This window comes from Ptychodera flava, chromosome 5, assembly GCF_041260155.1.
Source record: "Ptychodera flava strain L36383 chromosome 5, AS_Pfla_20210202, whole genome shotgun sequence".
Lineage (NCBI taxonomy): Eukaryota > Metazoa > Hemichordata > Enteropneusta > Ptychoderidae > Ptychodera > Ptychodera flava.
The window spans coordinates 29,937,911-29,953,845 of record NC_091932.1 but is presented as its reverse complement, the minus strand read 5'-3'; the positions used below and the strand labels follow the sequence as shown (position 1 = coordinate 29,953,845).

At 36.4% G+C, this 15,935-nt stretch overlaps 1 protein-coding gene across 1 annotated transcript; it reads right to left on the bottom strand.

Moving 5' to 3' along the window:
• Nucleotides 1-6,015: 6,015 nt before the first annotated feature.
• LOC139133461 (uncharacterized) lies at nucleotides 6,016-15,454 on the bottom strand. Its single transcript, XM_070700071.1, has 3 exons — nucleotides 15,275-15,454; nucleotides 10,550-10,768; nucleotides 6,016-10,069 (listed from the first exon to the last, which is right to left on the bottom strand). The coding sequence occupies exons 1-3, from the start codon at nucleotides 15,390-15,392 to the stop codon at nucleotides 7,338-7,340; spliced, it is 3,069 nt and encodes a 1,022-aa protein (XP_070556172.1). The 5' UTR covers nucleotides 15,393-15,454; the 3' UTR covers nucleotides 6,016-7,337.
• Nucleotides 15,455-15,935: the final 481 nt, after the last annotated feature.

The window sequence follows — 15,935 nt, the reverse complement described above, 5'->3', positions numbered from 1 at the left end:
GTGTCACGTATACACCTAAACCATATCGGGTCAAGGACCCATGAAGTGATATTGAAAATGGGTCAGTAGAAATCATGCTGAGCCAATTTCTAATTTCTATTTTGATTTGCTGTTCAACATCGCTCAACTAGAAGTTTAGTCGTTGAGGTCGCTATTCATTCTCGGAAAAATCAACACTTAATTCAGTATTGTACCTAATTCGTAATTCACATTTGCCGTATTGATTAAAAATAAGGTTGGCCGACAATGATACCTCGAAGAACGTGTTATTCTTAATTCAGAAATAGAATACTAACAGAACAAAGTCAAGATAGAAATCTGGTCCAATTTTAATGTAAATGGTTAAGCGAACGGATGAAATATTGAATTTTGCCCATATTTCTACTTTCATTCTTTGATTTCATTGTGAAAAAATGGTTGGCCGAATAATGTCACGGATGGGTTATCAATCTGGTGCAAAACCCTTCCCCAGATTTCCAATCGATTTGAGCGTGTGCGTATATAAGAAAAGTAAACTCGTGAATTTTAATAGACGTGGCGGGTATGGCCAGTTTGCCCCAAATAGGCCACGTGTAAATCTTTGTGGGGAAAAGTTGTTATGTTAAAGAGGGCGAAAGCAGGGAGAAAAAATTTTGATGTGTCTTGTTGAGATCAATCTCATTCCCAACTATTACTAAAAAGACATGCCATCAGAGAGCACCTCAGGTAAACATCACCGATAACATTTTGTAATCATTTAACATGATCAGTCTTGCGTCAATTTATCTCTAAGACTCCTTTCGGCATGCCCTTGACAGCGTTCAGATATATCGTGCGTCTCTTCATGTCAGCCCTTTCATGCTTTGCAAATATTGTCCATCCCGATCCTCGGCAACCGATGAATATATCAGCTCCTGAAATTAAAAACAAAAGTTTGTTTGAATGTACCTACCTTGGGCGAGATATGTGGTTAATATGTGAGCAGTCGTTAGTAGTTATGATTCCATTCTACTATAGGTACTAGTGAACAGAAAGGGCGTGTCATGTCGCCTATCGACAGATTAGCTTTTACAGGTACAAACCCAACAGAAGTCTTTAGAGAAGAAATTATGTGTCATAGCACATTCATATACTTATTTCTGATCAAGTAATTGAAGCGTTTCCCTAAACAGCAATGTGTTGTATGAGAATGTCTAATATTCTATTGGACTCAGCCATTGGTGTCGCGCCAGGAATTATGATTAGAAATATTACTTGTATTGATTCATGATTAGTAATAGTAAAGGAAATATAACTATGCCAAATTTACCCTCCCCCTGATGAAATCAGTTCACATACCCCATGTCAGACGACCTTGCAGGTCGGCCTACAGATTTTCTGTTTAATATTTAAAAGAGTTAGACAAAATTAAAGTGGCAATTTTTACCATAATAAATACCTGTAGCGTTTACCAAGCGACGTACTGTGCCAGCATTATCGTTGCAAAAGTAACTGCACTGCCCAACTTCCAATCGCAAGCCGAAAACTAGCGTTCCGTCTTAAACTGGCAATTTTGCGTCTAGTTAATTACACAGAGGGCGCTATTCTAATATTCACTCCAAGCATTCTTTGCTATGTCCTTGTTCATGTGCACGACAGTTTTCCCTTTTTTCTATTTTGTAGGCGTGATAATTACGATATTTTTTATCAGTGACAAGGTAAATAATTATAATTACTGGCTAATAAAAGAGATATATTTAATGAATGGCATGTTAAAAAATAAAATTTGCATGTTTCGTATTTCTTTATTTACGAGTATTCAAAAACATGGCGGCGCCTAAGAATTAAGTCGGGTACACTGGCACAAGACCACTAATTCATTTCCCATAGGCCACCACAGTAGCGTTGAGCTCGATTTTCCTATTTTAAAACATTCAGCGGCACGAATCCTCTTAACAGGTGTTAGGTCAATGTCAGCTTGACTACTGATTAATTTTTCGTGTGGGCAAGTCCACGGAAATTTTGAGATAGCGATGAAAATAGCGCCCTCAGTGGTGTTTTTGACAAAATTCAGGCTTATTGTTATGATTTCTATTAGCCCTAGAACTCCTCATATTACCACCAAATGCTTCAGCCATTATTCACAACAGTCTGCATTTTGATTCAGGCAGAAAAATATCTTTACAAAAATTCTTGACGTTAAAGTTCAAACTAAACAAGCATCCATACAGATATCAAAACTTCAAGGTCTGCACTATTTTTCTTCCGAACTATCTTCGTGGGTAACGAACCCGGAAGTGAATTAGTGGGCTTGTGCCAATATAGTGAACCTTAAATTGACAAAAGTGCACAATTTTAACACCAATGAAAGTACTGGTGAATATGACTCAAATACTAAAATAAAAGAAAATTTAACCTTACACTTCAATTGCTACACCTGCCTCAAGACATACATTCATCGGCCCTATGGCAGCAATTTGCGTCACCTCTGTACCAAGCCATATGACACCATATGACATAAAAACACATTCCTGGCAAACAAATTTTGTGTCCAAAACACTCATATCAGAATACTTTTACAATTGCTTAGTTGTGTTCTTCCCAAAAAAGATAATGATTTCACAAATAGAATCTCTCCTCGAAATTAAACCCCGGTTTCGGGGGCTAGGCCTATTTTCATCGACTTTTTACGGAAATTTTGAATAATAAATTTCTCTGTAGAAAACCGCTATGGATGGATTTGCACGAATTTTTGATATAAAAGCAAGATATTGTATGTCTAAACAATAAAAGTACTGGTTTGACAAATTAAGTTGAATTAGGAGAGAAATTGACAAAAAGCTATGCCATACCCCTATTCCTGACTGAGTCCAAGATGGCCGCCAGCAGGGATTTGGGCCCCCAAAGTATTTCAAATTAGTGTCTGAGCTGGTTTTCCACATACCTTTATATTTCCAAGAATTGTTCGGAGTAATAGAAAGTGCAAAGGGTTGTTATTTTTCAGCATAGGACATCATACGTACTGAAATATGTCCCCTATAGGGCTTCCTTTGGGCCGTCAATTAAGTGAACCTTAAATTGACAAAAGTGCACGATTTTAACACCAATAAAAGTACTGGTGGATATGACTCAAATACTAAAATAAAAGAAAATTTAACCTTACACTTCAATTGCTACACTGCCTCAAGACATACATTCATCGGCCCTATGGCAGCAATTTGCGTCACCTCTGTACCAAGCCATATGACACCATATTACATAAAAACACATTCCTGGCAAACAAATTTTGTGTCCCAAAAACTCATATGAGAATACTTTTACAATTGCTTAGTTGTGTTCTTCCCAAAAAAGATAATGATTTCACAAATAGAATCTCTTCCCGAAATTAAACCCGGTTTCAGGGCCAAGCCTATTATCATCGACTTTTTACGGAAATTTTGAATAATAAATTTCTCTGTAGAAAACCGCTATGGATGGATTTGCACGAATTTTTGATATAAAAGCAAGAAATTGTAGAAGAATAATGGCTGAAGCATTTGGTGGTAATATGAGGAGTTCTAGGGCTAATAGAAATCATAACAATAAGCCTGAATTTTGTCAAAAACACCACTGAGGGCGCTATTTTCATCGCTATCTCAAAATTTCCGTGGACTTGCCCACACGAAAAATTAATCAGTAGTCAAGCTGACATTGACCTAACACCTGTTAAGAGGATTCGTGCCGCTGAATGTTTTAAAATAGGAAAATCGAGCTCAACGCTACTGTGGTGGCCTATGGGAATTTAATTAGTGGTCTTGTGGCAGTTATGGACAAATATGTATATTTGAGGTCAAAGGTCATCGAGGTCACATGACATTTTGTCAAAACATCTGAGCTATCTGCGTGAACGGATGGACTCACAGACGGATGAACAGACGACATGACCCAATCTATATGCCCACTGGATTCATCCATTGGGACTAAAAAATGTGTCACTGCATCCTTTCTGCAATATGAATACGATGAGAAACTAAATTTTTATTTTCGTGGCCTTATACATGGGAGTCTATGGAGATCTGCCTTATACATGGGAGTCTATGAACGTGTAAACTAAAGATATGCAAATTTCACCACGATTTGCCCAAATTTGGGAAAGGTCACTCCTATGCACTTCCATACTAAGTTTCAAATCAATCGGACTTGTGGTTTCAGAGAAGAAGATTTTTTGACCAAAAATGGGAGAAAATTACAAAAAATTCATGAAAAATAGCAAGTCCAAGATACTGGCCCAAGATGTGCACAATCATTTCAGGTCAGCTCAAAGTACTTACATGCTAATTTTTCATGTAATCTGCTCGGTGGTTATTGAGATTTTCAATTTTGACTGTTTTTACATTTTTTTTTCACTTAAGGTAGAACACACCTCGGGGACAGACATTCGGACGCTCAAACTTTTACAATTCTCATCTGATATACCACATGTGGGGTTCATTTTAAAGCTCTTGGTGAAAGAAAACTTTTCACCGGCTTAGTTTTTCGAAATTCGAAAATTTTTATTTTTCTCCATAGAGTTAACACAGGGATGGCGGCCATTTTGAATTTGAAATATCTGTAAATCTTGGGTTATTTGTTTCTCTAGAACCAAAATTTGCACGGTGACCCCCGATTTTTATTCTTGATTTTGAAAGAGAACTGTTGAAAGGTTCCGTGATGAAATTTTAAGCAAAAGTTTAAGTCTTTTACTTTCGAGGTGCATACTACCTTAATTTGCATATTTTTGGCAATGACAACTTCATTTGAACAAAAGTTTATCTAGAGCTCATCATCCATGTACACACCAAATATCAAGATGAAATGTGCGGCGGTTTTGGAGTTTTTGATGTTGACGGACAGACATACAGACATACAGACATACAGACATACATACATACAGACATTTCCCTAGCCTATAAGAATAGCTTCCATTGCCATATATACATACGGCTATGGGAGCTAAAAATCACATTTGTTCCTAACATTTCTCCTTTATATACTTTCACATTCAACATGAAAACATGTTCAGAGAGGATTGTTGTACAATCAGGAACAGTTGTTCACGCTTTTTGTCCCCTAAGTTAATTAAACAAACAGACAAAATGTCCTATGTTAGTATTGCATTTCTACGACCTTTTTATATTGTTTAAATAAACATTAATACATGAAATAAGCCAAACTCATATTACTTGTCATATGTTTATTGAAAATACATTACCTTAATGGAGTCAACCCATTAACAAATATGGTGATTTGCATGTGAAAGCAAGTGAACCAAAATCTCATAGTGCAGACAATTCTGATGTGACTTAATTCAAAAGAGAAGACATTGCCTTATATGCAATCATATATCAAGTCATGATTTAAAAGTGAACTTTTAAATAGATTGGTACAAAATGCAAGCATGCTTCACAACGCAAAATATTGCATTGTCAATCAAAACATTTCTTAGCTTCATAATGAGATATTTCAATGTAAATACAATTAAGACAATTAAAAATGGTATACTGAAAGTACAGCATATCAATTTAAAATACAGGAAGATTGAAAACAATGCCAAAATTCAGTGATATATATATATATATATATATATATATATATATATATATATATATATATATATATATATATATATATATATATATATATATATATATATATATATATATATATATATATATATATACAACTGAGTTGATCAGGATAATCTAAGATATTACATTTCCACTACAAATTTGTTTCGTATAGTGGAAATGTAATATCTTAGATTATCCTGATCAACTCAGTTGTGTATTTAGCTCTACTCTAGTATTGAGCACTCTACTCCAGCTGATCTTGAACTAAACAAGTATATATATATATATATATATATATATATATATATATATATATATATATATATATATATATATATAATTATATATAATTATATATATTAATATATATATATATTATATATATATATATATATATATATATATATAATATATATATATATAATATATATATAATATATGTCAAACGTTAAAGACTAACATTTGCTCAAATTTTCCTTTATGTAACTTTCAACCATTCTCTTACTAAATAAAGAATCAAAATCAGGAGACAGCATGCAAAGTTTGCTAAAATAGAAGCAAAATACCTAACGTTTACTGATATTCCAAATTCAAAATGGCCTTCATCCTTGTGATAACTCCAGGGGGAAACTTCATTTTAAATTTCCAAAAAACTATGACTGAATTATGACTGCTCCAAGGGCCTTAAAATGAGCCCACACAAGTGGTAGATAAGAATTGTAAACATTTGAGAGTGTGTATATCTGTTGTCACGACGCAATTTACCTTAATGACTCACAAAACTCGAGAACTGATTTGAATAACCTTTCTCTCGAATCTTTAAAAGCATGGTTTTGTATACAGGTGCTGTATCCATAGCTCTACTTTTGTTTTCAAATACAGAGAAGTATCAATTGTGATTTTGTCTTTTAACTAAATATTTCATATCTGTATTGTTCATTGACTCACAGGTTTTGAAGGGTTATTTTCCTAATGCATGTTACAATTGTTTGCAGCAGGTTAATACTGTTTACCTTTGATATGCATGCGGCTTTAGGAGATACAATTGAGAGTCATTGTAGATGGTATAGGGACAGAAGGTGAGTCCAGTGAATAGTTTTTAGCTCATATATGGTATGTGTATCAATACCAAAGAGAGCTTATATGGTGAGTTGGTGGCTTTTTTCATTGTTGTTTTTCTGGTTTAAATATTTCTTGAATGGACCAATTCAACCAAATGTGAGCACATTGTCCTTGACAGTATTTTCAGTATTATAACATTTAGATGTAATTTTATTTTTCTGTTCTGCCTAATATCATTGATACTGTAAAGCTCAAACAACAAATATGAGAGGTTTATTACAATTACAATCCAGTACAAAGTTTTCATTGAACTGAAACAGTGTGCAGAAGAGCAAAAGAACAGGGACTTTTTGAAAGCCGTATTCAGGCTAAAGATTGGTTATAGACTCAGCGGACAGATACACTGCACAGGCCAATTCAACATTGGGCTATCAGCTACAAAGTCATGGGAGAAAGAAAGATGAGCAATGGCAGACAGACTTAGTAGAGATGTTGATGTTAGTCAGGAATTAAGGAGGGATATGAGCATGCGTACTGAACAAAACATTCAAACCTAACTTTATAAACCATTATAAAATATGTCGATAGCATTATACAAAGTTATACACGTCTTATGGAACCAAAAGTCCTCAAATCACAACAAAACAAAACTGCAATATGTTACTTTAATTTAGTCAAAACTATTCACTTTTTCTATCTTCGACAAAACACATTACTGTGGCACAAGACTTAATGATCAATAGCCTGTTTGCACTTGTTAATGTTTATGACATGCAAAGGTATTACCTCTGGCTGCCTTTCGCATGAAGAATACACTCTTATGCTCACTGTTTGCTCATATGATGTCATATCTTTTTTAAAATTATCATCGAGGAAAGCCTTGATTCCCTCAAAACCACAACCATGATCCTGAAATCTGAATGAGAAACATTTCAGATTTGTCTTACTGGCCTCCATACTCTCATAGACTGGAAATAACAAGTCGGACAACACTGTGTCTTGGCAATGTGACTCCCAATAATGTTCCAAAGTAAATCTCTCCAAAGTTACGTTCCCAGCCAGAGTATACGAAAGTTGCTTTAATTTTGATAGCATGTCTAAGTCGTCATCCTTGTCATTCTTACACATCAGCAATTCATCAATCTTACATGATAATGACTTGAGATGGCAATTACTATTGATGAAATCACATAAAGAAAGTATGCTATTCCTGTTAATCTGTAATTCCAATGCTTCCAGTGAAGAATTTCTCTTTAAATTATTCAGCATACGCTCACATGCAAAATAGTCCGGATAGAGGCTTCCGATGGAAAATGATTTCAAACTTTGGCTGAGATTCCCCATGGCATCTATGAAAGCTTTGTAACACTGATACTTCACACTAATAGGTGCATCTCCTACACCTATGCTGCAGGACAGTTTTGTTGTATTTTCACAGTGCATCATAAAATGTGCTGCTCTGTTAAAGTCCCCGTGCATACCTGTGATATAAAGGTCCCGTGGTCCACTTTGCTCAAGGTCCTCGAATGGAATGCTATCGACATCTGGTGATTCCAGAACGCCAAATGCCAAAGATTGAATGTGCACATTTTGCCGAACTTTGGAAACGAATTTCTCCAGATGAGGTCTCTTAGTGAAATGACTTAATGCAATCTTTTGCACAGCTCTAGTGGCTCCGATAGACCCAGTCAAGATAGTAAGATTTTCTTGCAGTGCTGGACCATCACTACACAAAATGACCAGCCACTTCAGAGATATGCAGTTCTCTCTGAGAGCCATATTTAAGCATGATGTACAGGATGACGACATCGTATTCAATCTTAGAAATACAGAATTGCCAAAAGGATTCACAGCATTTTTGTGTTCATATTTCAAAATATCAATCACTAATTCAAAATTACGAGAGTTAATTGACGCAGCGCAAGGATATCTCGAGATAATCTGATTTACGTCTACTTGTTTACATTTTGAAAAGGGAACATATAGACGGTAGCTATCATGAAACATTATCCCTGTATTATGGCAGGATTCTAGAAACTGCCAAAAAATTCCATCGTCACGACTTTCAAACATAAGCTCCAAGTACATATCAATCATGTAAAATGACTGAGGTATTTTAAACATTGTGTGGTAAAAAATGCATGTCGTGCCGCCAATGTTGCCATCAAGCGACTCAGTTATGTTCTTGCTAATGGCTCTGAACACAATATCAGCCTCCTGTTGCAATATACCAACAAGGAATGTCATAACCTGATAGTTACTTTGAAAGTCATCGAACAAAGGCTGAAACTCAGCGGGTGAATTCCCATGCAGTATACAGTTGGCAATATGCTTTGCAGCAAAGTACTCTTGCCATGTTTTGTGACAGAAGAAACACAACCTCTGTGGTCTTGAAATCGAGGTGCCACAGTCCCGGACAAGCAGACCAAAAGATAAAAGAGATACTGGTTTTACATCTGATACATTTATGAGTGTGGCATTATTTTTCCAATGATAGTATGCAATGTTCGCTAACTTGTTCAATTCATTGGTTATATGATCGGGAACTTGACGGCTGTCACCAACCAACTTGATGCCCTTATGAATACAATATCTCTTCATGATGCACTCAAGTATGTCCGTGTACAAAGTTGTCACCCGATTCGGAAAAGGGTACCCTTGCTGATGATCTTCCCAGAGTACACACAGAAATGCCACATGCAAGGGATTGCTGAGAAAACTTCGCTGATCAAATCCAAACAACGAGTGTCTTCCATATAAAGTTGACAACAGCTTCTCGACGCATTCCTTATTCTGTTTGAAGTACTTTAGCATGTAACCCTCACAGTCCCTTTCTGTAAAACCCTGTACTTTGAAATGTGAGTCACAGAGTTTCAACTGACTATCACACTCATGTGGTCGTGTCGTGAAAATAATTGTACAACTTGATAGCGATTTCTTTATAATCAGTTCTTGTAGCTCAGAACTCTCTTTTAAACTCTGGGTCATCTCATCTAACCCATCCAACACTATGGCGACTGATTCTCCATTTTCAGACAGAAAATTACGAAGCTGACTTCTGGTAAATGCAGCTGATTTGGGCAGTAACTGATCAAATATTGCATCTTCGATTGACATTTTTTCCATGCGTCTTGCTTCCAATAAAAACACCGCTTTAAAGTGGGGTAATGATCCAGAAGCCCAGTCGTAGGCTAACTTCCTGCAAAACATAGTTTTGCCAATGGCTGGTGCACCTTCAATTCTTATTCTTTCGCCATTACATACTTTTAAAATTTCCTCTACAGCAACAGTTTTAGAAACCGAACCCCTCTCATCAACTTCCTCTGCCACCAGTCTTGTATACACTTCACTCATACAGAGAAAGAAGTTGTCATTCCATGCCAACGGCTGAAACTTCTTAAAGTTTACTTCATAGAACTTCTTGAGACATTCTAACATCTCTTCAATTCCTTCGGCCATACCTTTTTCAGAAGAGCGAAATGTATGAGTTAAACACAGAGGTGTATTTCTACATGGTTACGACTATGGTACTTAGTTTTGTCTGTGATATGTGAATATTACTAACAGATATTAAATTATTCGGTTAAGAGACATGTTAGCAAATACTTCCTGCAGTAGTTTAGGATTTTTCCTATGTAGCATTATAAGACTCGGCAAAACATTTTGCCAATCTGAATTACCAGTGTCAGAGTGACTGCATCTATGACTCATAATTTGCGATTATTATATGTAGTACTACTTCAAGATATATTGTGTAGATCACTATTAATCTACTGCGTTTGCTTCTTAATATTTGCCACTATCAATGTCCAAAAACTTATGAGACACAGGAATTCTCTTTGACTTTGTGGCATACGAAAGCTATCCTAAAATACTTGCAGTGAGGTTACAAGATAAAGTGAAGATACACACCCTTTTAACACCAGACCTCTACAACATACCTGAATGGCTTGCATGGCCAATCATGAACTGTGTCACTCTCTCTACCAAATCTCTTCGTCCCACTTTCTCTAATAGCTCTTCCAACATCTTGGTGTCATTCTCAGACATGAAACCACTTTCGGTTAAAGCTGTGAATAGCTGGAATGGACTTGTATACTTTTGTAATTTTCCCTTAGGAATAGTTTTGGAACAACGATAAATCATTTCCTTGAATGTATCTGAAACGATAATAAAAACGTAGAAAATGAAAAAAAATTATAAATGAAAAACCCAAATACGTTAAAGTAAATATGGTTTAAATCATGTCGAAAATGTAAAACGCCATCTATCATAAAAGCTGACGGACCAGAAACGCAATTTCTTCATTTAAGGGGCGGGGTAAGACTAGAGTTCGTTTTGCGTAAATCGTAATAAGGATGACGTTTATCAAAATATAAGATAAAAATATCAGGCCTTGAACGCATAGCAAATAAGAGGGAATACGAAATCGCTACATGTTCAAAGGCGATCGGCGCTACCAAAGCAATGTCTGTGACCGGTATATTCAACGATGTTCTCAACAGGATGCCGATGCCCCTCCTGCGATACATACTGCTAGCAAGTTTATTTTCCAATGGCTTTCTGCCATTGTCAATTTCAATGGACATATTAGAGTTGTTATCAATGTTCATGAAATGATGATGAACTTCATCAGGCCGAAGGGAAAGCATAACATAAGAGAGAAACGTTAGAGAAGACAAAGAATAATACTACAGGTAAGGGGCATGTATTCATGAGCGGTTTTATACTTGTGGACTGACTAAATGTGATATACACAGTTGCGATACAGAACAATCTCCGTGTGCAGCGAGAAAAAAGAATGGGACACAAATTACGACAACCTTAAATACAATCACACAATTTGAACTCTAAAAGAACATAGACTACTTGAAAAATTGATACAGTGCAATTGTATAGTTTGTTTATCTATATTCATGTATAGGTTTGTAGAACGTGTGCGTTGACAACAGGTAGGTATTCTCCATAAATAATACAAAGATTTCCTGGAACTCAGTGTTTCTCCAGGACGCGCGATTACGCGAATCCCCTATATCATTAAAATCTCCCTTCAAATAATCACAAACGCCAGGCATATTATCCTTCTACAATGAGGTTAAGATAATTATTATAGATTGTTTACACACAGTGTTTCTAGTAGCATTCCACTTCATGATTACTGTCTATGATGTTACGTCATACAGTTTATGTAATCCACTATATATAGCTTAAAGTGTTAAAAGTTTCCGATCTGCAGAAGAATGTATGAGATAAATCTTTAAAAAGCATTTATTTTAATATTTGATCAATGCTTTGACCTAAATTTGCTAATATCTTAAAGAATCTTAATTTGCACACCTTAAATTTGCAAAATTTGTTATAGTCCCACTCAATCAGAACCTAACCTCCCCCCCCCCCGCGATTTTCAAGCAGAAGGCAACTTTCCCCTTCATGTAAGAAACCTAGAGGACACGCTAGGGACCATCCATGACACGCTAGGGACCATCCATGAGAGCGCGTAATGCCAATAACGCATTACGTTCCTTGTGCTCCAGCTTTTACAATCGACGACCGCTTACTTAATTTAATAAAGGAAAGCAAGCTTAAAACCCAAATCGACAGCTAATTCCTCAGTAAAATTACAACTTAAATTTGAGCCAATATCACTTTTAAATATGCTGGCGAATTAAGTTTTCTTATTAAAGTGTATTCGTTACTTTTGTGCGTAAGTTTAACTTTTGATATTGACGCCGATTCACATGAGATCTTGACTCTCTTCAGGTATTACTTTTAATTTTCTGAAGTTTTGATTCATTTATTTGCTTTATATTTTAATGATTATGCGACAAGTTCGAGCTCAATAGTTGACTTCAGTGCTATGCGTTTACTTTTCTGGTTGTCTCTTTACAGATGAGATTAGGGGAAAAAATCATGAATTTGTATTTTGTGTAGTGAATGATGGAAAGAATGCATTTTAAAATATGAAAAATGTTGACTATTGTATCTTGCCATAGTAGAACAGTTGACACACAGATATTCAACAGAGAAATAGACGTTTTACTGAAATCTAGGACAACTGCACACACAGGAGCCTTATAACACAGGCTTTCGCGTGAAGCCATACAACAGTTCAACATTTGAACGACTTTAAGGACGGGCGGCACTGTACGCCGGACATACCACTGCAACAGCGGTGCACCATGCCCTTGCTACCTGGAAGGTGGCATATCAACCGGCTGCATGCAGGTACTTGTAAGACATAGCGTCAATGACACTTGCTCACATTTGGCTCGATTTAGCAGGCCAAAGTGAGTATACTTAACTAATTTCACCTCTGGGAACATGCATACCAAGTTTAAAAGCAATCGGTCAAGCAATTTCAGAGAAAATGACTTTTTGACCACAAATTGGGAAAATTGCCCAAAAAATGCAATTTATGAAAATTTCACGACAATTTGAAGATACTCAAGTAAGGTTTTATACATGCATACCAAATTTCAAAGCAATCGGACGAGCGATTTCAGAGAAAATGATTTTTTGACAAAAATGTCAAAATTGCCCCAAAAATAGAAATATGGAAATTTTATCACAATTTTTACACATCCGACAAAAATCAACTCTACAATAAAAAATATAAAGTTTCAAAGCAATCCAACAACAACTTTGGGAGAAAAAGGATTTTTTGACCAACACTTGGAAATATTGCCCCAACTACGAAAATCTCACCACAATTTGGACGAATTTATCAGAGTTTATCAAGTTTCAAAGCAGTTGGATGCCGTTTCTAAGAAGATTTTTTGACCAAAACGGGAAAAAATTGCCTTAAAAATACCACTTTGAAAAATTCTACCATAATTTGAACAAATCTAACTAAAGTCACCTCAAGGAACATGCACATCAAGTTTCAACCAAATCTGGCCTGTGGTTCAGAGTTTTAACAATTTGCAAGATATTCCCCCTTTTTTCTCATTTGCGTATTTTTGACACTGATATGGTCATTTGAATAAATTCAACGCGTGGGTGCAACTGTACACCAAATATAAAGATTGTATAGGCGTTGCGGTAGTAGGTTTTGATGTGGACGGACATACATCCACACACACAAACACACACACTCACACACACACTCACACATACATACTAACATACATACAAACATACAGACGTCGCTGACTTACCATATAAGCTCTCTTTGGTATGTAGACATATACCAAATGTGAGCTAAAAAACTGGACACATCAGTCGAACACGACGCGATACAGGCCAGACGTTGTGTAAATAGGTTGAACATTGACCTTTACTCCTCGATGTATTTATAAAGCTGGGAGTGAAAATTAATGGGTGCTTTCCGATTTTATGTCCATAAAACATAAAAAACATGTAAGCTACGTCAATCAAACCCATAGTAAGACCACAGAACAATTTAGTGCCTGTAGGTTGCATATTTCATTAGGTGTTGTATATTATTCATAATATTCAGAATACACCCACCTTAACTTAATCATGGTCAAGATCTCCCCATGATTATGCAATTTACAAATCTGTCCTAATACATAGTTTTGACCAGTGATTTTAAGTCACAAATGGAACAGAGTTTTTCAACGGTATCACTCAAAAACAGTACTAACACAGATACATTATGTCGACATTTAATACTATTTGGGCATCCGGCCAACGTTGTCCAAATATTGAGTAATTGGGTCAAAAGTCAATCGTCCAACCTACCCATTGTTTATGAAGCCAGTGAAAAGTTAATCGTCTTGTAAATATCATTGTTTCCTTGCCCTGTCTTGTCTACTTCACCTCAAAGCGAATTCATTAAACAACGAACTTCTGCTGCAGGAAACATTATTTCAATAAATTATTTATAAATAATTTGCCAATGAGTCCTAGACTTGGTTCAAGTCGGTGAATTAAAAAAAATAATTTATAATAGTTCTCTTGTGTCTCTCCTATTTGGTACAGACCTATCCGGAATTTGGCAGCTCACGCCAGGTTTTCCCAGCGGGTTGAGTGCGTCGCGTTTGAGTCTGCGCAGTAGTGAGTTAGTTTCTACCGGATTCCGGGTGAAACTCCGCTGTATAGCGGTCGCTCCACTCATCGCGTTCACCCCACTCATCGCGTCCACTCACGGGCGCGCGCGTTCACATGAAAGCAGAACAAATCATTGCGTTCACTCCACTCAAACATTCACAAATCACAGACTTGAACCAAGTCTAAATGAGTCCCTATACATGCCAAGTTCGTAAAAGAACAGATACAAGCCCAAAGCCCACGGGTCGTGCTTCCCTTTTCTGTCGTGTTTGTTGTGCATGTAGCACGGCTCGTGGGCTACTATTATTGCAAACGTTGCTGTAGCTATGTCAGGGGTCAGTTTAGCGCACGCACAAGTATGTTACTGACTGTCACCAAGGTACTACCATCGAATTGTTCCTGGTTAGTCACCCCAATATATACCAGTCGCGATTTTCTCCACTTGTGAAATGGAACGCTGCTCGGTATAGCTTTAAACTCGTCCCTATTCGTTTGCAAACTGTATACGACGTGCCTGTGCTGCCGTTGTCAAGGGTTATAATATGGACGTGCTTTCAAAAGTAGTTCAGCATACAGTTGCTCTTTTATCTGTATAAACGTGCTTTTCAACTCACGTAACCTACTAAAAGTGACACGGAAAGAATGTGACTCACCTTCAGTTATTTCATCAGCAAGGTCACAGAGAAGATTATTAAAATCAGGGGAGTCTGTTTTCCGTCTTTTACATGTAGTGCCTGTGGCACCGGCCCAATCCCAAGAGGTATCCGCCATCTTGAAAATGTAAAATCACTCACCTCTGCGACCTCATTGATTCGCTAAGCTTTAAGGGCCTGCACAGAATAAAGAGCGAGAGGGCTGGTGCAATTCGAAGAAGTGTCTATACTTCATTTGAGAAAATTTCCATCCCTGATTGAGGGCCACCACTGTCGTCTACAAACAAATTGATGATTTCAAAGTTAGAGGCAAAAGAAAATGTAGCCGTGTTGATCAACAATGAGGACAGAATCTGATTATGTTCTGGTTTGATAATAATGTACTTTTATTTGGAATTAATTAACAAAATTTTCCTTACACTCTAAACAGCTTTTTACAAAGACGACAGAAAACCATCACTATAATAAGACCAACGTAGTATTAAATCACTCACGTCAGTCCTATCGTAATCTTTGTTTATGCATCATCAAAATTGTACATACCTTAATCAGGTGATAATGGGAATCATTACAAAAGCTTTTTCAGAATTTGGTTCCTGATGGCTGGCAGCTCCAGTGCTATTTTGGAATTGATTAAGTAGGATAGCATGACATGGTTAAA